This window comes from Ostrea edulis, chromosome 2 (genome assembly GCF_947568905.1).
Source record: "Ostrea edulis chromosome 2, xbOstEdul1.1, whole genome shotgun sequence".
NCBI lineage: Eukaryota > Metazoa > Mollusca > Bivalvia > Ostreida > Ostreidae > Ostrea > Ostrea edulis.
Window position 1 is genome coordinate 107,765,656 of NC_079165.1, and position 25,620 is coordinate 107,791,275.

The 25,620-nt window shown below is 34.6% G+C and overlaps 1 protein-coding gene across 11 annotated transcripts in view; it reads right to left on the bottom strand.

Annotated features, from left to right (window-relative positions):
- Positions 1-25,620, bottom strand: part of LOC125678769 (uncharacterized) — a 167,369-nt gene that overhangs the window by 50,576 nt on the left and 91,173 nt on the right. For all 11 annotated transcript variants that reach the window (XM_056156011.1, XM_056156010.1, XM_056156016.1 and 8 more), the window contains exon 4: positions 24,717-24,924. In XM_056156011.1, the coding sequence (XP_056011986.1) occupies positions 24,717-24,924 (208 nt within the window). The remainder of the gene's footprint in view (positions 1-24,716; positions 24,925-25,620) is intronic.

A 25,620-nucleotide genomic window follows, 5' to 3' on the forward strand; every position in this document is an offset into this window, starting at 1 on the left:
GCAGTAATTGTTCAAGGAATGTGTATTTTTGTGTCCGGTCACTATCAGGGACATTACAATCTGTCATTTTTTGTACAAGAGTGTTCGTCAATCGAGGCGAGGTAAGTTGCAAGCTAGTTGTGTATTGATTATGACGTCACGGGATATGCAAGATAAACGTCACGTGATATGAAAGATAGAAATATCTTACATACCTTTCTTTCATTGAATATCTGTATCTTACATACGTAGATATGAGAGAAATTACTTTCTTTACTAAAAAATATTTACTTACAACTTATTTGTTTCATGTTTACGAATCTATTTTTGTAGTTGATATATTTATGCACATGTACTAAGCATGTTTGATAAAAAAAAGTTCAATCACCTGTGACACTTATTGATTTAATTTGCTTACATCATGTATTCATGCGCACTATGTTTAGTTTCTTTCAACGTATTGAGGGGACTCATTTAAATTACATTGTTATAAGAATGTCAACATACATGTATGATATGTCTTCAAAACTTAATGAAGCTGTTCAAAAAAGCAAATGAATTTTTTTTTAAGATCTTTGTGCGCGGGATTTATTTGCTGTCGGTGTAAGAATAAACAGAAAGTTTGTGAGCTGCGATAAATCCACACGCCGTTGACAGCAAGGAGCATCTCACTTTGCGAGCTGACTCAAAAATAACAATAAACAATTTTATTTTTTGTACTACTGTAACAAATGTATTCGTTACAACATTTCATAATACATTAATGTTAACGTCGCATAACGTCAATTTCAGCACACTCGAAAGACACTGGTATTCGAACTTGAATTAACAAAGTTAATAACGTGTCTGACCACCATTTGCATTCACGCATGCTTGACAACGGCGCCTCATTGATGCCACTAAAGTGTTCAGAAATGCTTGAGGGATGTTGTTCCAGATGTTGGTTAAAGCCTGGCCTTTAATTAGCCAATGTCACTGGCTAATTTGGTAAACGGCGTAGACGTAGTTTCATTTCATCCCAGTCGTGCTCGATCGGCGATAAATGGGGGGAAACAGCTGGCCAAGGCAAGACATCGACATTCTGTTGAACAAAAAAGTCCCGGACTACACGTACAACATATGGCCTTGCATTGTCTTGCTGCAGAGTGATGTGATTTTGCTGTCTCTGTATGAAGGGCATTACATGGCACTGAATAATTTCGTCTCAATAGTGTATGCTGGTGAGATTTCCATTGACAATTTGTAGAGGGATCCTTCCACATGCTGTTATTCCACCCCACACCATAATGCTACCTCCACCGAATTGTTGATGTTGCATGACACAAGCATCCTGGGACCGCTCCCCAACGCGACGATACACTCTACAACGGCCGTCACTGCTATCCAAATGAAATCTGGATTCATCAGTGAACAGAATATTAGCACAGTCCTGTATTCTGAATCACAGATGTCGTCTGCACCATGCTAGTCTAGCGATACGATGACATTGAAGCAGTATTGGGCGCACCGCTGGACGTCTTGGTCTGACGGTCAGACGATCACGCACAGTCCTTGGACTGATTGGTCGAAGTCCAGGAATGCTACGAGCAGTCAAACTTGCTGTCTGGAAATGATTTCTAAGGTGCACAAGTCTAATGTGGTTGTCCTGTCGAAGCTACGTCAAATGAGGACACCCAAAACGTGGTCGATCCTGAGTGTTACCAGATTGTTGAAAACGTCTCCATAATGACTGGATGAAGTGTCTTGCTACAATATTTTGTGCCATTCCAGCTTGAAGCATCCCAACAGCACGATTACATTGGTTCTCACTGAGTCGTGGCATATATATGACAGAATGGTAAATTTTGTCAAAACTAAAGTGCTTTCCTTAAAGAGACACTACAGCTCATTTTGCGTAAAAATCATGAAATCACAATTTTCCCAGCGCTTTTTCAATTTTTGTTGCATTGTTGAATGTATGAACTTTGCGAAAATAACACTTATTTAAAGTCAAACATTCTCATTTTAACGTAAAATTTAATACTTTTTGATGGCCTATACAAAAAAATATCGAGTCTCCTCCTTTCGGTCTTCAGACGCATGCGCATAGACAGTAAACAGTGCAGCATGTCGTCCATGAGAGAAAGTGTAGTGGATAGATCCAGAATTTTGACAGATTCTGTGAGAAAAGAGGTTAAAATAAAATGAGATAAAACTCATATGTGAAATAAAATTGACCTTGCGATCAGTATGACTGTTGGAAAACAAAGGGCTAGGAGAAACGATTGTAACTCAGTGGTGGATCTAGGATTTCTGAAAGGGGTGTGTGAAAATCAAATATTAGCCAAAGTAATCGGCTTTCTGGGTGCAAAATTTGGATTTTCACTCACAATTTGTGGCGAGAGGGAGGGGGGTGCTGCCCCCCCCCCCCCCCCCCCCTAACTCTGCCATTGGGACAAGCCGCGAAGACACTGTTTTAAAAGTAAGTGCTATTTTTATCTGAACACGACACGTGTTAGTTGTAAAAACATCGGTCAATTGGAACATGGAAGGGTTTCTGTTGAAACAATGATTTATATAATTATTTATTATAAGGAGCAGGGAATAATCTTATACTTGAAAGGTGTGGACCCCTTTGAAGGGGAATTCACAAATAATTTCCTACACAACACCTTTGCTGTCATTCAAAACCACGTGATGTAAATAAGCATTCAAAAGTCCGAGTCAGTATGAAGAAACCTTTGAATTCCGCACGATCTTCAAAGCGCATTTGAGAGTAAACTGTTGCATCCCAATTGTTCAAAATTGTCAGTATCGATATGATATTTATCATTTTATCAATACGTGTTTTCAAAAACACTATTAAAATGTGGAAAATGAGCTGTAGTGTCTCTTTAACAAATAGTTTCCGAACAAACCTTTTACACTTCTTACTCCAAACAGTATTGGCCAGTAAAACTTGTGCGTACGAACACTTCAATAAACAACATGTGCTCACTAACCATGAAAAAGTCCATGCATCTGAGTCGGGTACTATCCGATATTGTTCAAAAACATCACCTTTATCGATTGTTTAGATTTCATAAATATAAACAATAAATATAGAAAAATAATTATAATGCACAGTTTCTTTTTTCCGCTAGTATATTTTTATGCAAAACTTTGATCCCCCTTAGGGCCCCATCAAATCCCCGGGGGCCATGATTTTAACAAACTTAAATCTGCACTATGTCAGCCAAGTTTGGTTAAAAGTGGTCCAGTGGTTCTGGAGAAGAAGTCGAAAATGTAAAAAGTTTACAGAGACGGACGGACAGACGACGGACAACAGGCGATCAGAAAAGCTCACTTGAGCTTTCAGCTCAGGTGAGCTAAAAACTTAACAAGTGAAAATAATGAAAAATAACCTGAGAATAAGGGAAGGGGTAGATCCAAGAAAAACAAAATATATTTATAAAGTACACTAACGGACCTCCATACTTTTCAAAGTGATTCAGAACTTTGAAAATAACGTTAAAAATATCCTACACTATCTCTGATGTGGCAATACAAAACTACTACCTAAAATTATAAGTCCTATGTAGAGAGAGAATCGTATTTAACAAAATAAATTATATTTCCCTAGGTAAGAGATATTACTTCACCTCGAGCCAGAGTTTAAGTTTGGGTTTCAATAACAGAAAGAATTTAATTCATTGTCAAAACGGGACAGTAAGAGAAATTTAGGCAAGAAAAATCGTGCAGCAAGGAAAAAGAAAAGTGGTCGAAGCTTGAGGTCCTTTACCACAACCCAAAAGTAACTTGAACGAGCCACATTCACCTTTTTATATAATTCCCTCTAACCAATCAAATTCGAATTTACAATACCCCACCCAACGAGTGAAACATGAAATCTGAAACGCTTTAAGCTGAGACCCCTGACCAATCAGAAACGTTGTTTTATAAATAACTTCGAGAGAACTATCAAAATGGAGGACCTTTTCCTGTCAAAATACACGCACTTTCTCAAAACAAAATAAATGTGGAAATTGTCAAACACAAGAAAGAAATCAAAAAATTAAGGACAGGGAAATAAATGAATAGTAAAGGTAACATTATTTATACTAGATAAGAAATTTAGACACATTTTGGAATTATAAAAATCAAAACTATTACACTCCCTTCCCCTTAAAAACAAATTTAACAAATTCGTTATAAAAAATTTTACAAAATAGTTTTGAATACAACATGTAACAATCTCAGAGTTCTTAAAATCTAAATGTGTTAACATTGCCATTGGCGTCCAGCGAATAACGGTAATCTCTGGGATTTGTGGAGGCTGGTGATCAAACAATATGGGATATGCATCTGACTCTGCTTTCCTCTTTCTGGTGGCTTCGTCCCTCATTTAAGAAATGAACATCACTTTTGAGCTGTTCATGGTCAGTATGAATGGATTTAAATTTGAGGCAAATTCTGTGAATCGCGAAAGCGATTCACAGATAATTTGCCTCAAATCCAAATCCGTTCATATTGACCACGAACAGTTCAAAAGTGATGTTCATTTCCTATATTTATATTCATTTACTAAAAAACCATGTTTACAGTCTTCACGAAAAACTTTGTGAAGCACAGGCCCTTCGGGCCTCCCAGTATAATAATTGTGCAAGCCCGAACAATATTTTACAGGCCCAAAATGTTTTTTTTCTAATTTGACCACTTGTCATTTGCAAGGTGCTGCATGTTTATTCTACTCTATAGATACATGTACAGTTCTACTGTTGGAAAATACAGGTCAAGATGATCATAGTTAGAGAACAACAGACATTAAAAGGATTATCTTATTTTATTATTCAACATATCAATCTCGCAGATGACATCAGCAGCTCATGTTCTACTTTGTTTTGTATGCACCACGTACAAAACATTTTGTTTTCTCCAGAATCAAATCTTAGCCAAGGCCTACCCTCGGTCCAATGGGGCATAAATTTTCGTTCTTTTCTCCTCGTATGATCTGATGGTTGTTATTGTGAAATACGCTTGGGTGGTTTTGAATTTCCCGGACGAGCCCCCTCCCTATACTTCAGAAAAGGCAGCATGGTTAATCGTTTTTCTATGTGAAATTTGACTACTAAGTCATGACAAAGTCTGAGTCAATCTCACGCTTTATTTGTAATATATACAGAACATATAAGAAAACATTTATAGGCCCGCCGGACTCCTGGGTTCAATATTTTAAGAAGCCCGATCCCGATTTTACTGGCCTCGGCCATCGGGCCACTGGTTAACGTCGAAGACTGTGTTTACATTGCTTCTATTTTGTTGCATAAAACGAACTCCTATCGTCTGTCACAGTAGTTATTGTGACGTATGTCAACACATAGACATGACGTCACATTTTGTCTCACCCTGCCTTTTATCAACATTGCAAAGTGCACTGTATTTTGGACGTAGGAGACCGCAAGATTGGGATGATAATCCACGTAAATTTACAATCTTAATCCAAAGGTGTGACTTGCAAGATCTTTGTAACACATGTTGTATTTTTTTCAAATCATTACGCTCTCTCAGTCACATGCTTTAAGCTAGTTCATAATCTGTTCATAGTCAATGTGAACGGATTGTGTCGCGCGCTGAAATTGGTTGGTTCATAGAGGAAAATGCGATTTGCAATATAAATATATGGTGATGAATTGCTGGTCGTGGACATCAGAATTGCCCGGGATCCACATATTTGCCGTTTAGCATATGAGTCATTATCAAAATCCGCCAAAATTTGTGTCCCAAGCACAAAAATCAATTTTGAAAAGCAAAATTTCCTAAACTTTCATATGGAATTAGTAATGTATTATGAGTTTTAAGTCTGCAAGTAAAAAAAATATGTTGCAGCCAATTACTTAGGTTGACAACTACCCTTAGAAATTGCAAATACAATGATATTTTGATGTCCCAAGCCATGAAACGGACAAATTGGAGTGTTAGTGTATTTTATGCTGCAGATTTCAATTTTTTTTTTATACATCACCATTTATTATATGTATGTGTGAATTCCTAAAATCATGTGAGTGTTAATAATTTGACACGTGTTGTTCTGAAATTATCTGTAAAGTGTTGTCCCACAGATTTGTGTCTTTCCTGTTACAGAAACAGAAATGCAAGGAATAGAAATACCGTATATACTCGCCTATAAGTCGGTCCGCCTATAAGTCGGTTGTATTTTTTAAGGTTATTTTGTAGGAATTTGCCATTGACCCGCTTATAAGTCGGTACAAATTTTTGTCAGAATCGGTTGACAATTTCAGGTCAATGCTCTAGTGTTTTTACCTATGTTTCAATAAATATTTTGAGAAAACAATAATTATGAGGTGCTCAATATCCAAGCCATATCTGTTTGGGGTTTAAACACAACCCTTGATGTAGTATGGGCAATGATCCCTTGTTTACCTAGGCAATTATGGTCTCCTAATTACCAGTACCTGACACCGTGTTTACTTAGTGGCACACGCCTAGCGAAAACTGTGACTGTGGGATTCTGGAATAATTCAATTGTATCAACAATAGAGTTTTTAAGAGTCAAGAATGATGATCTAAATTATCTGTTAACAATATTCAATCTTTTATGAAATATATTTCTGCCGGTATACATATGAATATTTCAATATTAAATCGGGTTAGTAATTCAATTTTACCGATAAACGATAGATTAGTTGAATTGAAAGTATTAGTTACCGGTATGTAAATAATTTTTAACTATGTAAATACTTGTACTTTATACATAATTTTAAAATACATAAACAATACAATATGTTTAGATATTTGTGAACAATAATCATTTGTGTGGTAGTCCATGATAATCGTCGTTGTTTAAAAAACACTACATTACGCCGCCCAGAAAAATACCAATCTTCTTAGAACACGCCTATAAGTCGGACATAGAGTTTTGGACCAAAAATTGACTCCCAAAAATCCGACTTATAGGCGAGTATATACGGTATGATACATGATCCAAATGGTATTTCAAAACTTTCCCTGCCCTAAGTGGTGTTTTCACTGTACCATGCTACATACAAAATGTGGTTCTGAATGTAAATAAAGGAGAAAAAGTCCCAAGTAGAGAGTACATTGTAGGAGTAGAAAATGTACGAGTCTTTCCTGTTACATTGAAAATAATGCAAAATATGTCCACAAAAAACATTTAATTTGCACTGAAAAGTAGCTTGTTAAGTTTATTTCAAAATTTCAGAATTATAATTTAGTATAGAGATTTAATTAAGGAAAATAAATTAGTTTCACATGAGAATTGTCTCTCCTGTTACTTTCTCTCCTGTTACATCACCTTTTGTAACAGGAGGGACAAGATTTTGTAACAGGAAGGATAAAATTAAATTTTCTTCTATCTGAAAGGAGTAAATATTATTTTCAATTATTGAATGCAGACTTATTAGAATCTCCATCAAAAGACAAATGTGATTTGGAACTTTTACCATTTTCTGACTTAAAAATCATTCGAGAATAAAGCATTGCTGAATATGTAACAGGAAGGACGGGAGTTTGTAACAGGAGGGATGCACATTAAAATTGTTTCTGCATCTTAAAGTAAATATTGGTTTGAATGATTAAATGCATGCCTATTCAAATCCTCACTAAAAGACATGCATGATTTAGAGTTTAAAAAAAAAGAATTGGTCAGAACATCATTTAAAAATTTAAAAATAGGAAGGACAGATTCCGGCAACAGGACAGACATACTTTGTATTTTAGTTTAAGGACAAAATCCTATTTGAACTAATGAAATGACTATGCTCATTTGATATTTACTCGTTAAGTAACAAAACATACAATCCTGATTTTTTTTCCATAGAAAATATAATTATTGGTTAAATTTGTAATGGATGGACAGGGTTGTGTAACAGGGACAGAGAACATAAAATTTTAACTTTAACACTCACAGTATACATTATTTGAATAGAATGAAATGATTAATTTCTGGTTTTCCTTCAAAATGCATCTAGTATGATATTAAACCTCTTGAATATTTGGCAACACGCTAACATGCAATACCAAAATGTGGCAGCATGAACAGGACAGTTGTCACAGAACATATGTATCTAAACATTTGCAGTTTGTTGCAAAAGAGAGAATTAAGACAATCATGGAAACAAAAGTTCTTGCATCACTAAGTTGATACACAGTCATTCTTAATTCCACTATTTTAAAATTATCCAAATTTTGCAATCCTAATGTGAGATCAGATGATATGCATCACTTTATTTTGACAAGAAACTTAATTACTATACAGAAAGTGACATGTTATAGCTATAATTACGGAGTTTGATCAGTTAAGAAAAAAAGACATTCTTATGTACCTTATAATAAACAATGAGACTTGGAGTGGTATTGAAGAAATAAAAGTTTATAACCATAGTTTATCCGTCGTCAATATAGGAAGGACCTAGAGAATACTTGATTACTTTGTATTGCTTTTCTCTCTTCAGTTTTGCTAAAACACCAATCAACATTCCTAATCTCATTAGATTGAAATTAAATGTTACAGTATACATTGTAAATATATTAAATTTGAACAACTGAGAGTGCCATCATATTTGTCATGTTTTAATATACATGTATGGACAGGAGAATTATCCCTGTTGTTGTGAAATGGTCATAATTTACTGAACCTTGTTTATCCCATTGTCATCTTTTAGTGCTAACTGATTATGTCTCTCCTGTAACATTCATTTAAGTAGATCAAATGATGGTTTGATGGGATTTTTTTTATATATGTATTGTATTTTGCTAAGAAACATTTCAAAGCCTTAAGGTGAGTCAATTTCCAAATGTTCGTTATTCTGACATATCTTAAGAATGTGACTTTAATGCACAAAAGTTCATTCAGTCAAGCTGTCCATCCTGTAACAAAAAAGAAAATCTTCGATTTCTTCAATTTTCTTCGTAATTTGAAAATACAAATGGTGCAGAATTATCAACAAAACTAATTTGAAAAGTGTGGATTCTTATGTTTAAATAAAAATAATTCTAACAAGTGTGAATTTTCCTTTCTTAGTACCAAAAATGTCTCTACTGTTACAATTTTCTTCCCTCCTGTTATATTTCTTTATTATAGAAAAAAGTTGAGCTTCTGTCTCATAATTTTAATTCAAACATTTCTGTATTTAATTATTCATTTTTTCCATGATACATCTGTAATAGATATAGACAAGAAAATTTATTGATAGATTATAGATTTATAAAAAGTCACTGATTTGTCTGTCCTGTTACGATGACCGTCTTTCCTGTTATAAGCACGTCTCTCCTGTTACAGGTAACATAATCACTAAAATTTCTTTTATTTAATATCAATTTGTGCACCAAAGTCTTTTGAAATATTTCCAAGTTGTTAATATCTACTATAAAGAGTTTTTCAAAACTGTTTTGCAATAATTTAATAAGTTAATCATTTTAATAATGTACAGATTATCTTGCTGCTTAGAAATTGTCACATTTTGCAATGTTCATACTTAGGTATAAATTGTTGTCATTGGTTGTTGTGAGAAGTGTTTTTTAATTTATTTTTATGGAAGACCTTTCCACCATCATGTCAATGCAGTTTGCAAAAGTTTCCATAATGATTTTGATTTTTTATTGGCATTTTAAAATTTGTAACAGGAAGGACTTATTATGATGAGTGGTGTCTTTTATATATCATCATATTCCAAAATTATGCTGTTTCTTGATCGGAGTTGTATCTTCTTAGGTTCATTATTATGTGTTTTATTTCATCCAACTTAAAAAATAAGATTTCAGAAACTTAAAAATTGTCATTTTTCAGAAGGTTAAATGTCTGCCGATTTTGATAATGACTCATATACAGCTTACTCCACTTATATTGAAGTCGCTTGTTTTGAAATATCGCTTATTTTGAAGTAAAACAAAATCCCCAGTCTCAGTCTTTTATTTTCTTTGCATTAAAATATCGGTTAAATTGAAATCGCTTATATTGAAACATCGCTTATTATTTTGAAATCAATTATCGGTCTGCTGAGTAGATAATGTATTGTTTTTATAATGGCTATATTGAAGTCACCTTCGATGGTAGTCGTCCAGGTTGGTGACTTCATTATTACACAGGCAGGTGTCAATTGATTGGTTTCCCATGGATTACTTTTAATTGCGTGATTTTATAGGGATAAAATAACAGTGGAGTATAATCACTCCTTAACAGCTTGATGACAGGATCATTTATCAAATTGGACCACCCCACAAAAAAGGAAAACTTTGTCATTGGACACCAAACACAAATAATTTAATTAATAACTGCAATAGATATAAGAATTTGAAGTCAAAATCTGAAATGACAATTTTGCTTAAGCAATTTCAAACACCTTACCGCAATCATAGTGCATTAAAAATAGTTTTTGCAAGACATTAAACTCTCCAAATAAAGTCTATACAATCTGATGCGGACAAAGACAATGTCTTTACAGACAACATGATGCCACTTGCTTATGTTAGTGAACTTTATTTAAAAAAACAACAACTGGTTCTGAAATTCTGATGGTACTAACCTAGACATACATGTGTGTCAAATGTTTTCATGGCGATCGTTTCAAGGGAAGAACTTACTTCTGATATTATATAAAGGTACATACTGCAAGGGAACTATCGGAGACGAGAGCAAAAACGAAATTCAGGATAAAAAATTGTGACGTACAATCAACCTCGAAATTGTATGTGTAAATTTAATGATAATAAAAAAAGATTATGTACAGACGTTACCTAAAGTAGATGACGAAATTTTTGCGGACATCGGAAATTGAAATATTCATTCTTGGTCAGCTCAATGATAAAAAAAAGTTAACAAAACTCACATATTTTTTTTTAAATAAAAATCTTAAGTGGACTAACTTCAATCAATTATCTATATGTTGTAAATTGTAATAAATTCATATTTCTGCTTTGAATTCGTAATCAGGATTAAAATGCCAAATTGAAGCCTCCGATACGATCTGATTGCCTCCGATATCGGATATGGTTGACATTTCCGATTTCGCTTATTTTGAACTTCGGTTATATTGAAAGAAAAAGATTGTTCCCTTGAATTTCAATATATCCGGAGTAAGCTGTACCTCCTTTCAATAGCAGTGTCTATTTTGGAATGTCGTTTCTGTATGTGCCGTCGTACATCAGACATTTTAATGACCATTTCCTGGTGAAATTTGGCAAAGTGTGTCCGATAATTACTAAGGATCCTAAATACATTCCAAGATGGACTGCAGCACTGCATGGGACATTCCTACAAGGGGCCACTCTGTTGCCAAGTCATCGTTCAGAGACTACATTTTGTACTCAGGGATAAAAACATCTAACACATCCATTTCTGTGAAGATATAAATCAACATTCCTCCGCCGATCCTTAAATGTCTTAAATTCACACCTGAAGACATCAACCCAGGATCTTTGTCCCCTGGCAGGCATTTTTAACGTGTCAGTTCCAGGGGCTGGTCACAGCACCAAATGTAACAGGAAGAGAGAAAATGCAATGAACCAGACTGAGATTCGAACCCAGGCCCCCTGAATCTCCAGTCAGGTGCTCTACCAACTAAGTTATCTGGTCACCGCTACATGTATTTGTCATGGATGAGGACCTCTACAGTTGTTAATAAATAAATTAACATCCCTTTTTATTACCACCGATCGATTCTTCTATTAAAAAAATCCAGAAATGCTTTGTGGTTTGACATTCTTAATCGTTATCACTTAAACACTTTGTTGTGATCCATGAATATCCAAGCGAATTGCATGATGATGGCAATATGATTTTCATGCCGACTTCTCCGCATCGTTCAATTTGCTGTGACGATCGTGTTCCATTCGTATGTCTCAGTTTAAGAGCAAAGTTAAAGTGCCTTTCACCTACAGGGCTCGAAATTAACACATGCCCGTCAGTCTGTGACTGTTTAAAAGTCTGGCGGACTGACTGACATTTGTTATAGTCAGTGTGATGGGACTGGTTCGTTTTCTAGAGCATCATGTTGGAAAATATAAATTTTATACACATTTGGCATGCTTCGATCTGTAGGTATCAGACGAATCTGATTTGTAAATATAAATCCCACATTTAAGTGTTACAATATTGTCTGAGCATGTTCAGTTAAATTTCATTTAAATAACATTAACGAAATCTGTTAATTATTTCTGGAAAACTCTGTTGGACTTGTGAATTTTTCTACGGACTGGTTGAAATATATCCCATCAGTCCGGCTAGACTGGCGGCATAAAAAGTTAGTTTCAAACCCTGACCTATTAAATCGTCATAACATTTAAATAATCCCAAATCAAAATAATAATGCATGCTTTTTCAGAAATATGGACCATCAATTTGAATGCAGACTCGACTGGTCCGCCATACTTTTGGTGTGCTATCCATCACATGATTCTTAATTCAAGTAACATGACTTGCTAACTATCACCATCATCAAAAAACAAGAAAGAACATTGTGTCTATAACTCAGGGCTGGCCTTTCTGCTCTACATCACAATGGATTAAGATTTTCTTACACATGTTCAGTTCTAGAGAAGATGTTTGAAAATTGGCCAATTTTTGGCAGATTTTGCCCTGCCCTAAAGGCCCTAGGTGTGCAGGAGTCCTGAAATTTACATTTATGTCCCCTTTGTCCCAAAGATGCTTCATAACAAATTTGAAAGGGATTGGAATCGTAGTTATCAAGAAAAAGTTAAAAATGTTCAATCGTTAACGCACGATGATGGACAACAACCAATTGCAATAGGTCACTTGGTGACCTATAAAGCTAATATATGGACAAATGAGAAAGGTCATAGCATAATATGACCTGTCAAAAGACAGGCATATAAAAATTGTACCATTATTATTTGGGCTCTGTCCTCAGCCCATGGCCCAGGTGACATGGTGTGAACAAATTTGAAACTAAACTTTGAGGATGTGTTCAAATCAATTTAGCAAAATGAATACTTGCATGTGGACCTTGAAAAGTATATATATATATATATCGCTGTGTATAACTTGAAATATCTATATTGGCCCAACCCAGGGGTCAAAGTTATATTTAAATCTACACTGCATGAAAATTGTCTGGCTGTAAGTTGTTTTAAAGGAACTGGTTCACGATTTTTGAAAAAAATATTTTTCATTTTTGATGTTAAACATTAAAAATAGAACTCATTTAATGTTGACAGCCAAAATTTTGACCTTCTGAATGCAAGAATAAAAGCAGTATTTTAGCCTTAAATCTGTGTTATGTAAGAGTCTTTTCATGTATACAAACAAACCAGTGATACGTTAATTTTGTAATATAAAGCATCTTAATTATGCAGAGTCACAAAATTTAACTTTTAGATGATACATTTTACCCTAAGAATGCTTGAAATGTTAAAGATATAATAAACTTGGAACAATATCCATTTCTTTTGAAAATTTCGTAAACAATAAGATACCGCAATCTTTGTTTACAAAACAAATAATAAACTCTCCAATATGAGCTTTTGTGATAATGTATAACCTTAATTTTTATGTGAAATCTTTTAAACACATTAGACAGTAGATTTTGATCGTTAAAAGTGAAAAACAAAATTTGGGGGGAAATCGTGAATCAGTTCCTTTAAGTCCCATTTGAAATTTTTCAATCATGTAAAGACGTTGCCAACTTTAGGTGAAGTGCCACAAACTTTGATCTATGCCTGGCATTCAGGGTTGTAGGTGAAAAAGTCTCTACCTATGTTAAATGGCGGATCTGGTTTGGTGAGGTGACAGGGTCTAACTTGGGCTTCCTGGTTGTTAAAAAGAAAATGCCCTAACCCCTAAGCTAACGATACACGAGGGCATATTATCAGTTTGACAAACTGCACCCCGGTGGTTCCTGAGATGAAAACATCTTAATATCACACAACATGGAATATATATATCAAAAATGCCTGAAACCTAAACCCAGGGATCATAAAAAGTTTTTCTAAGATATAATGCATTTTCAATGTATGACCAACTTAGCCTCATGAGCTTCCCCCCCCCCCCCCCAAAAAAAAAACAAGAGTACCGCAAACGGTACATAATTCGCCCGTGAAAATGCTTACATAGGATGTTTTTCTTAAGGCATAATTTGTAGAACTTTGCTTCAGGTAGTATAAGCCATCATCAAACTGTGACATACTTTCTTTGCATAATATGAATATTTCCTAAAAAGGACTATGAGTTCAATAAGGTGAATTCAACTTAATTGATAGATTATCATCCCCGCCCGCCCCTCAAAAATTGGCCCGCCCCGAATTTTTTTATTTTGCGAAACTTGCGATTTCCGGAATATTTTCATGTCCGACTCCGGTTTTTACACTTCTTGTTTACATTTCCAGTATAGCAACGTGAAAAGCCACGTGAAGAAAATTGATCTATATGGTTTTCTTAATTTCTCGCGTTCTTACAGGCGTAAATCTCGAAGAAGTTAGGTATATTTCTGTTTGAAATTAAAGCTTAACCTGGAATTCATCTGTGAAAATAGCATACTATTAGATTGATTTTCACTTGGCATTAAATGATGTGCATCTGTTGAAAAAAAAAAAGTTTGTCTCAGTGTAATATTTTTCTCAGAAAATAAAAATTAAATCAAAGGCCTTAAGGGCCTGAGAGTCGACTCTCTCTTCATCTGCTCGTCAATGTTTTGGAGAATATCTCTCATGGGGTACGGAAAGGGGTAGATTGAGTTGCAAGCCTTGTTACATATTATGAATCAGTGGGATAAGACATTTTTTAAAACGTGGATAAATTAGTGTTCTCTGATAATGATACGTGTATTTAAGCTTCCTGGAACATGAAAAAATCTATAAAGAGACACCATAGATCAGAGAGAAATATTTATTCGTGGTTCGAATTTCCTCCATTGTTTACATATACGTTATAGTGCAATATCCTTGACCCAGGCGCCTATGGGTATATATTTTAACATAATGTATATACTTAAAGATAATTTACACTCTAGGCCTAGAGAGGAATTTTGAGAGTCATAATTCAAACAAAACATTGACTTGTCATGACATTATTTCCCTGAACAATTCTTGAGAAAAAAATATTTTCCTATATACTGTTTCCTAACACAACATCGGAAAATGTATTCATTGCACTCTCTTTGATCCCCTTTACAAGAAAAGGTAATCAGTATGAATCTGTGGTCCATCTGTATGTTTCAACAATGCACATATTCGATATTGAATTAATGAACATTACCGGTGAATATGTGAATCTCCGATGAGAAGCGACATACCAATAGTTAGCACACCACTATCAAACTTCCGTTATATAAGCCGTCTCCTGCAAAGAACGATAACTCGTGCGTAGGAGCAATAACCTTTACCGTATTTCCGATTGCAAGAACGACAATTCCTACATTTCCGGTTCATGAGAACGTCGAGCCCTACTTTCGCTATAGCCGAGCGCTATTCTCTCGAGCCCTCTACAGACAAGGAAAGCTGTATTTGACGATTATTTTAAAACTTATTGATGATATATTAGTTTTAGAGGAGATTGTGTAATACAGTGTCACAAATTATAAGTGTAATAATGTGCAAGAATTCATGAAAATGAACATGCATAGATGTAGCTGTATCTAGTCTATATGCAGAGGGGATTTGCATTTGATATCTGTTCTTATATTTACTTTTTTTGTTGTAGAAAATATCGCATTTTTTCTATTTGTATGAAGAAGGAACTCCTTAAATCAATCTGCATGTAGGTGAGATGCAATTTTCACATTTAGCAGTCCTGATCTACATACAGGACATGCACTTGACAAAGAAAACCATCCGAAAATACATTCCTTGCAAAAAATGTGACTACATTTTGAAATATAGGGATCACAAGGGACACCTTGACAAATTGTACACATAAAAGACTGGGCAACTTCTGCATTGCAGAATCGCTCTGTAGAAATACTTCGCATTACAACATTTTTGAACATTTCAGATGCAGGCTCAAAAGTACAAGATTCAACAACTGACAATTTATCTACAGGGGGTAAAAGGGAACTATCTACATGGGGGACGAAAGGAGCATGATGTCGAACCCGATGGATGATCTACAGGGGAACTATCTACAGGGGGACAAAAGGACGAAGAAGATGAAGGATAGTCTCTTGTCTCTGTCGAAGGTCTTGATCTGTCTTGACTGTCCTTGTTCGCGCTGTGATAAGAATGTTCTTGCTGGATGAAACTGTTTCTTTTAGACTGAGATGGGATGCTTAATTTCCTCTTTAATATTTTCTTTGGTCTGCCAGGTTTCACAAAACAAATGTTACAGTTAATAGAATGAGGTGCAAATTCAAACAAAACTGGTAAATTAATTTCAATGTCATCTTCGGCTTGGCTGTGTTGTGTGAGTCGTAGTCTACATGCTGTACAAATTTCAGGAGGATGAATGTTCACAGAGTCACTGTCAATGTCAATATAATAAAGGGAGGTGATTGCAGCTTTGAAGTTTTCTTTGGGATGAGACTTGGAATTAATGGGAATTTTCACTCCACAGAGCCTACACATGCACTTTAACTTTAATTCATGCTCCATTTCTGTAGAAAAAATAAAGTTTTGAATAGATTTTATCCTTTTCATTATTTGTTTTTACACATTGTAGCAAATTAGTATGTATATATGCAACAATACTTTCCATTATAAACAAGGATTATTTTAAGTGTATGCATATGAACACACTGATTTACAACATTTAAATGTCCATCTTGGTCTCAAACCACCTATATATTATTTATATATGTGTGCTCAGACTCAAATGAGAAGTACAGACAACTCTCATCTTTTACCAAAAATCTTGATGAAAACTTTTTCCTCCGGACACAACTTTTAAAATTATAAATATAAGATTCTTTAGAAAATTTATATGAACTTGAAATTCAGTCATCAAGATGTATGGTGAAAGATAAGTAGTATTCACATACTTTTCAAATTAGATGTATATGCAACTTTTCTCCAATATTTAGAGGGTATACATGCAGAATGTTATACTGCATGCAGCAGCTACCACAGGCATCTGAAGTGTGGATACCCCCCATTTATTTAAACAAATAATACATTCTTTCAAATAAAAACATTCTTTTAATGTGTTCAGTCAATGGTCATTTATACTTAATCACAATCTGATTTAAAAGTTATTTTCAAATAATTTGTGTTCATGAATTTTCTTTGTATTTTTTTTTTTTTTGCATTGTAATGTGTAATGTAATTCATTACTTTACCAAAGTAATTGTAATTTAATTAATTACTTATATGAATGAAAGTAACAGTAATTGTAAAGGTGAAAATTCCAATGTAATTGTAATTTAATGCGTTACATTTTAAAGTAATTGACCCCAGGCTCCGGGATCATGAAACTGTCTTAAACTTTAAGATTGTCTTAAATCAATAAAGTTGCACTTAAATCTTAAGACTGATCTTAAAGTGGATCACAAAAAAATCACTTAGGCTTAAGATTGGTATTTTGTCTTAAATTTTAAGACTGTCTTGGAGCTGTCTTAACTTTCTAAGACTATCGCTAAGTTCGTTCAAAATGGCCGCACTGGTTGCATTTTTGAGGCGAGTAAGAGAAAATTAACGTGATGTCCGTCGTTGAAAATGTCTGTCCCTACCATGAAGCGGACAAATCATTTATTTAAGAAACAATAGACTGTCGGTAGATCGAAAACAGGATCTAGACGTTGAAAATCATATAATGAAAAAGAAATTGTTTTTCTTTAAGCAGAGTATTGACATAAAAAGTTTGTTTACAGGAAAAGAAGTCAAATCCATGTAATCGAAAAGTAACACCGCTAGCCCAGAAAAATTGAGAGCGGGCGTTTTCAAATATATATGCATAAATATGACTTCTTATGTGATCAAAATATCGCAGGATTGATCGCCCGATTGTCCGTTTCATTGCCTGATACTAGTTCGTAAAGTAGATGTAAATGTGAAAGTAGCACGTACACATACGACCGTTTCACTAAAAAGTTACTACAAAAGAACATGTATTTACCTGACTGAGTTTGTTGACAATGTGGAAGAAGAAAACAATCATTACTTGCAGTCTGCATTTGCACACGAATAATGTGCAGTCCGAGCCCGAATTTGAAATTAATTAGAGTTATCCTTCTTTGCTACATGTACGCACACAATCGACAAAATAAATAAAGGCATTGAATTTAATAAAATTATCGCTTCAATCACTCTTACATTTCCACTTTCATTCATTACTACTTTTAGAAAGAGGGGGTGACGGGGTCAATACATCAAAATTTGTATGCACATGTATGTAATAACGAAAATAAGTTTCTTTTTAATAAGGGGGGGGGGGGGTACATATATGTGCCTGCGTCAGCATTAGTGATCATAAACTAGACTTTTTAGACACTGACTATGTTATTTAAGTCATTTATTTTTTATATCTTTTTGTTACCTCTACGCAAAAGAGTTCCTTGTTGCTATAGCAATTTAAGATTCTAGACTTAGACTTAAGTTAAGACAATCTTAGTTAAGATTTGCTTAAGTTCGTTTTGTGATCCATTTAAGTCAGCAATCTTAGCTAAGTTCAAATCTTAATTCAAAGTCAAAATTTTGACTTAACTTTAAGGCAGTTTCATGATCCCGGAGCCAGGTCTGGTCATGTATAGCATAATGAAAATACACTAGGTAAAAAACAAAATTTGAAGATAAAAGGGGGAAGAAAAAACAGGTATCCCTTTAAGACATATTTTCAAGGTAATAACTGTTAAAATAATGGGAATATTGAAGTCGATTGAGTACATGGAGATCTTTTGAGTTACGTACATCTTTTATGTTCAAATCGGAAAATTACGTACACACTAAATCGATATCATATATATACAGATATATATGTGTATTATATATATTTGTATATATATATGTATATTGTATATATACACACACAATAATAATAACAATAGATATATCAAAGTCAATCGAGTATACTAAATTGACTTTTGATATATATATATATATATATCTTTAAAATAATGGGAACATCAAAGTCAAATGAGTATACTATATCAACTTTTGATGTTATACACACACACAGAGAGATATATATTAGAAATATCAAAGTCAATTGAGTATATATTTAAGAAATAAGGTATCATTTAAAAATATTTATCGGGATATAAATACGGGTTGGTCACGTGATCAAATTCCATAAAGCCCGAAGGGCTTTATGGAAAATTTGATCATGTACCAACCCGTGTTTATATCCCGATAAATATTTTAAAATGATACCTTATTACTTATATTTACATTTTTGGTCGGTAACATTGTTGAATTGTGTTAACAACACGTTTCCATACATTTCAAATTGTTGACGTCCACAACAAAGCGTCATAGATGTTCAAAATGACGACATCACAAAACAAAGTTCTATAAAATGAAGAACTGTTTTAATTATTAAGACGCTAGAAAGCAAGTATATCAACATATACTTATACATTAACTCGGGAGTATATAATGGAAAACTCTTCCATATGTCTAATTTTAGGGGGTGGGGGAATTATGATTTAAACGGGGAAGCGCAGTGTTACACTTGTGATGCGCTTTGACTTTTGAAAAGTGAAGACGTTGAAGACCGACTTTGAAAGATATTCTGTGGATATTACGGAGTTAACAGAAGACTGAGATGGAGGAACATGAAGAACAGGGCGGCAGTCGTCAGGTGTAGGCAAATTATTTATAGACAGGACAGAGGACGCAGCTCAGATGAATCTCCGGAAAGAACTGAACATCGCAGAGAATGTGGAACTGCACGAAGGTAAGGGACGGTTTGGATTTGGATATGTAATTGTTGATAAACATGAGCTCACTGAACGCTTCTTTTGACTCGATAATTTTTTGTAATAGGTTTTTAACGACGCCTCGCTTCGATGTCCCGACATAAACTTGCTGCTGTGGCACGGAAGCAGTGTGGTGTGTAGGTCTTAATGCATTTTGACGACTTATCGGCCATACATCCTGTGAATGACCTTTTTGCTAAAGCCTAATGTCATCGTCTAGCAGTAGGTACAATTCCGCATCACTGATGACCAGGGTGAAGTTGTAGCAGACGAAATTTTAGACATACATTAGGCCTAGTAGGCTAGTAACTAAAGACATTGTTTACAGTTATGCTTCTATCAATTATTGATGAAAGTCCACTGCTTGGAATACAAATAAAACCGTAAATACATTTTGTGGTGTTGATTTCATCTATTGATAGATTTCTGTAGTAAGTGAGAGCGATTGCTAGATGTGTATTGCCTTAGTAAAAGTAGTACCTGTTACCTACTTTTAACAAATTTTCATATGCACAGCCGTGACCTCTGTTGACCCCGTAGTAGATTTATCCAGAAATAAATACGTATTGCTCGTAATAGTGTTATGTAGGAGAAAACAGTTGCAAATGTAAATATACTAATTTGACTTTTTATACCATATATCATATTTAATATACTGATCTCTGAGTGTTGCATGTTGGTTTTAGTGCAGTATTTTCTATACATATATATTATATAGTTTATATATAATAATTTATGTGTACTATTTCTGTTTTATATATTATATAGATCTATATATATATATATATATAAATATTTATATATATTTGAGTGTGTACATGTACATGTGTGAGCTAATGATATAAGAGAGGGAGAGAAAATTTATTACACTATACAATATATATATATATATATATACCCCCCCCCCTCCTACTTCCTCAGTGCAGTTCTGAGCAATAAAGGATCTTGTTCATATATGTGATATTTCATGTATTAACAATTTTGCAGTGTCGTCTGCGCGGCTGGGGGCAATGTGTTTATGAGATTAATTTGTATTGTTCCCCATGTTGTTAAAATATTCAGCACATTACTTCATTATGTCATTTTTCTGTGCCAGACTTATGATTTTCAGTCAAAGTGTAACTTGTAATACGAACGTGTACCCCCACAAAAAAAATACCAAAAGAATCTACGTATCCTCTATAACCATGAAAAAATCATCGTTTAATTCAACAAAATTTCATTAATGAGCAATAAAATTCTGCAAATATATATTCTTTATCACGATTTGAACTGAAAAAACTAGCGGAAGTCAACTGATTCGAATTCAAATTACCGTAGATAAAACTTTTCTCGCACGATCAGACTTAATTTCATACCGCCGGGCTCGACATTTTGTGTTCTTTCGGAATCTGATGTGTGCGCATACATTTAAAAATAGACTAATTTTCGATAGCCCTTGCGCATGTTCCATATCCTAATAGAAAGAAACTGAAGCGAGATAAATAGAATACCCGTGACGTCACAGTTTCAGACGCAGTATTTCAAATATGGCTGACTGAGCAGGAGACGGAAAGTTTGATAGTGCACACAGTACAAAGGTTGTAGTCATCAAAACTGAAGCACGCTCACAATTGACCACCCCATTTCCCATGCATGGCATCTAGCTCCTCCGAGGTGACGCTTTTTAAAATATGAAAAATACAGGTACCACAGCGATCAAATTACCTGATCCTGAAGGTTCAACGGAAATAAAGAATCGATTCGTGCAGAAGTGTTGATGTCAAAAGTAGTATTCCAAAGGGGAAATAGCAGGAAAACAACCATGATAACATAAATCTTCGATGAAATGTACGTAGATATTTTCGCCCTATAACACAAATTTCGGTGAACACACACTATCAGTCTCTTCGCCAACTTCTGTAAACACACGATATTTTTCCCGCTAAAACGTCACGTGACAATGTTGAAATTAGACAAGTCGTTCTTGAAATAATATATTCATACGCGCTCACGTTGTCTAATAAACAGATCAGACAAAACATTTTAAAAGGAGAATTTGCATGTTATGTCGCGCAGAATCATAATCGGAATAGTTTTAAAGAGTATGGATAAGAAAGGAATGATATTTACCAAACAGTGTTGAAATTTCAACAACTAAAGAATAAGAACTATTTGCACGCGCATGATTATAAACACAGAGAGTTTGTGTGACGCGGTAAATCCGCACGCCGTTGATAGCAAGGAGCATCTCGCTTCGCGAGCCGACTCAAAAATAAAATCCTCCCACCCGCCCCATACTTTTTGTTGACCCTACTATAATTAAGTTGAATTGGCCCAACCTGTAACTTTCTAAAAAATTGAAGAAAATCAAAATCCTTGCCACGTACATGCAAATCTTCCATACTCATACAAATACTCTGTAAAATAAAAAGGTCCTAACTTGAAAACTGTCAAAGGAAAAACAGACAAATCATGCACTTCCTATGTAATAATTCCTCAAAACTGACTAAGTTCAAAAACAGGCTATAATTTTCTAAAAAATTGAAGGAAATCAAAATCCTTGCCACATGCACATCTTCAATATCCATACAAACACTCTGTAAAACAAGATGGTCATCACTTGAAAATTGTGGGAGGAATTAGCCGGAAAAATTAAGATGTACCCTCCAATAACAATAATTTTCAAATATAGGGACAAAACTCCTGCAAGAGAGGTCGAAATGGATCAAAATTGCAACAAGATCTAGAGTAATCCACAAAGAAGCTACATAGCAAGTTTCAGCTTGATATGTGACAAATTAGAAACAGAAAACCCCAAACAGACGGATGGACAGATGGACGTACAGACATCACTGTACCATGATACGTCCCATCTAAAGATATGCAGGCATATAAAAAGCTGAAAATGGTCAACAAAAGTTTACACATTTCTAGTCGTACAGTCCCTGAAACGTTCTACTTTCCCACTTGAACGGTGAACGCACGGTGAGCGAACGGTGAAAGCACGCAGAGTGAATGGTGAATGCACGCAAAGCGAACGGTAAGTGCATGGTGAATGCACGCAGAGCGAATGGTGAACGCGATTTGGTGAACCGTGAGCGCACGGTGAACGCAAAATGGTCTATTCATTCGGTATATTTCGCATTTTTCCCTTGGATTGTATTTACTTGATAATCAGGTAGAGAATATATATATGAATATATCTGTTTGTTCATTTCTGTGCAAGTACTGGATGTATATTTCTCCTGAAAATGATCGTAAATTTCACATCAATGCACGTAGCAACCATGTACAAACAAAAGAAAATTTCATATGTACATTGTTTACAGTATTACATATACAGATGTATGAATACAAGAAAAATAAAATCATATAATTTATTCTATAATATTTAGAATTCTTGACGTTTTCATCAATCATGAATATTGGTGCGTCATCTCGGTATACTACATGTAATTATATATTTTGACTTAAGATGGCTAGTATTATATTTCTTAATACAAGAGTATAAACGATGCATGTGAAATAAAGATAGTCTAGTAATTAGCGCCAAGAATTTACATATATATGCATGACTTCCAAATTTACGAGCGCGGTCGTTTGGATTACACGCTATTAAAAACATCCCCGAAAGGAGTCGAGATAAATGCATTAAACAACCAGCACGGGTAGAACAGGTATCTCGTGTTGACACCTGAACGCTTGTAAATAGTATAAAAGGTTTATTCCCACGTAGATTTTGGGCAATTCACTTTACTGCAAATACATGTATAGTATATCGACCTGAGGAAATAATCCCAGAATTAATGTACGTATGTACAAAATAGATAGTGTGACCATGAATTTACATTTAGATTGTGTAATATTTGTATATTTTTGATGCGGATAAAACTGTTCATTTTACTGAACTATACGTATATCATATGTGGGGCAGAATTGTACGAGAAATATTTTATCTTTGTATTAGAGACAAATGATTCAAAAGTTTCAAATTTGGGGAAAGGAGTAAATACATTATTGACAATGCCTCTCATAAATATATTGTCTAATCAATTTGACATTTCGGCACGAATGTGCATCAAAATGTACAGTGTAGCATCTTTTATTAAGTAAGAAAGGGGGCGGGGGCTTAGAAAAATAATAAACTTATATAGAATTTTTGTCAAGTGAGACAAAATTAAATACGATAAATTGTGCTTTTTCCCAAACTTGAAAATGTTACAATATGCTAATTTGGGTGGGGGCGAGGAATTTCTTAACTGAAACTGCCTCATTTTTGTATACGTACCAGCTCTCCTTGCTCGTTCTTCACTACATGTACATGTATAAGGGTTAAATTCATATGATAATCGAAGGCTCTTGCATTTTTCTCTCATTCAGAGCTTCTCCCACTTTTTAACCAAACAATACTTGTGTTTTGTAATGATAATAACAATGATTTATTATATTCTTTGATATTGATAAGTGATCCCCAGTTTTCCTTGAATTTTCGCAGTTGATAATCCTGATATTTGTACTTTATAAATCAAGTTTCTGATGTAATAAGAAAGTTTACTTTCACTCTTATGCACAAGTTCCTTTTTTCATTTTTGCCTTGCTATGAAAACCGATCCTTTGACTTTGGTGTTCTGAATGACAGTGAACGGTGAACGCATGGTGAGCGCAAAACTGTAAACGGAGAGCGCACGGTGAACGAACAGAAAAATGGTAAAGTAGAACGTTTCAGGGGCTGTAAGCAAACTTTGTGCAATGTATAAGGTATATTTTCAGAGGTAAAGAGATGCTTGTAGATGTAATTTTGTATCTTTATACCCCAAAATTAACAGTTGTCATATCTTTATGACTATCAGGTCAAAGGTTCTCTATAGTTATCAGACCAACTGACCACTATCATCAGATATGTCCCTCCTCTTCAAAGAGGGTATAAGTATGTGATATGAAGAAAATACTGTTTCCTACCTGCAATATTCAAGGGTCCATACTTTGCTGTCTTGTAGCTGCCAAATTGGATTTCTATGTACACGTTGCTTCCACTAATATCAGGCTCCACTGTGAAATTTGATATCTCTATCTTATACTCATCTGACAGACACGGAGGTCCAATGTTTACATTTGAAATTATGCTACCTGAATCAACAGTCGCAATTTGTTTTGAAGTCCCTGATACCTAAAAAACAAGAAATGTTTGTAAAACATATATATGCCCCCACAGTGCAAACTTGAAAAGGGTTATACACATGCATCATTTAATTGATAGTAGTGCCAGACCAATTCCGAGATATTGAGCAGACAATGTCTTCCTATGTCCAGAGTGGACTCACCATGTGACCTAAAAATCAATAAGGGTCATCTACTCCTTCGGCTCAGGTGAGCTAAAAAGTGTCCAGTTTGTTCTCAATCGGTAATCCTTGGAGTATTTCGCTACAAGCATGCAATGACCTCCGAATGATTTTTTCCCCACAAAAAAAAAATTCAAAGGCCTGAAGACGTCAGTCGACTCGCACTTCATTGTCAATAGCAATAGGTAATCTTGAAGGAGCAAGAAAGTAGTAATCAAGGATGACAAACATCGTGTGTGTGAGTTCGCATATGCAAGCTTCGTTTAGCAGGATTTATACTTTAATGCATCATGCCTGTGTAAAGCGACTAAATTTGACTAAGTCATGACCGCTGCCATTTAAATTACATGTACATATCCAACATGGATATAAAGAGTCATTACTGACTTAAGATTGTGCTAAACAATCCATGATGTACAAATGCTAAGAATTGGAGGAAAATCATTATGTAGTCATATAGTACTTTATATCACAACAGAAAACCCTCAAATAAGCACCACAGTGGTTGTAAGAAGATACCATCC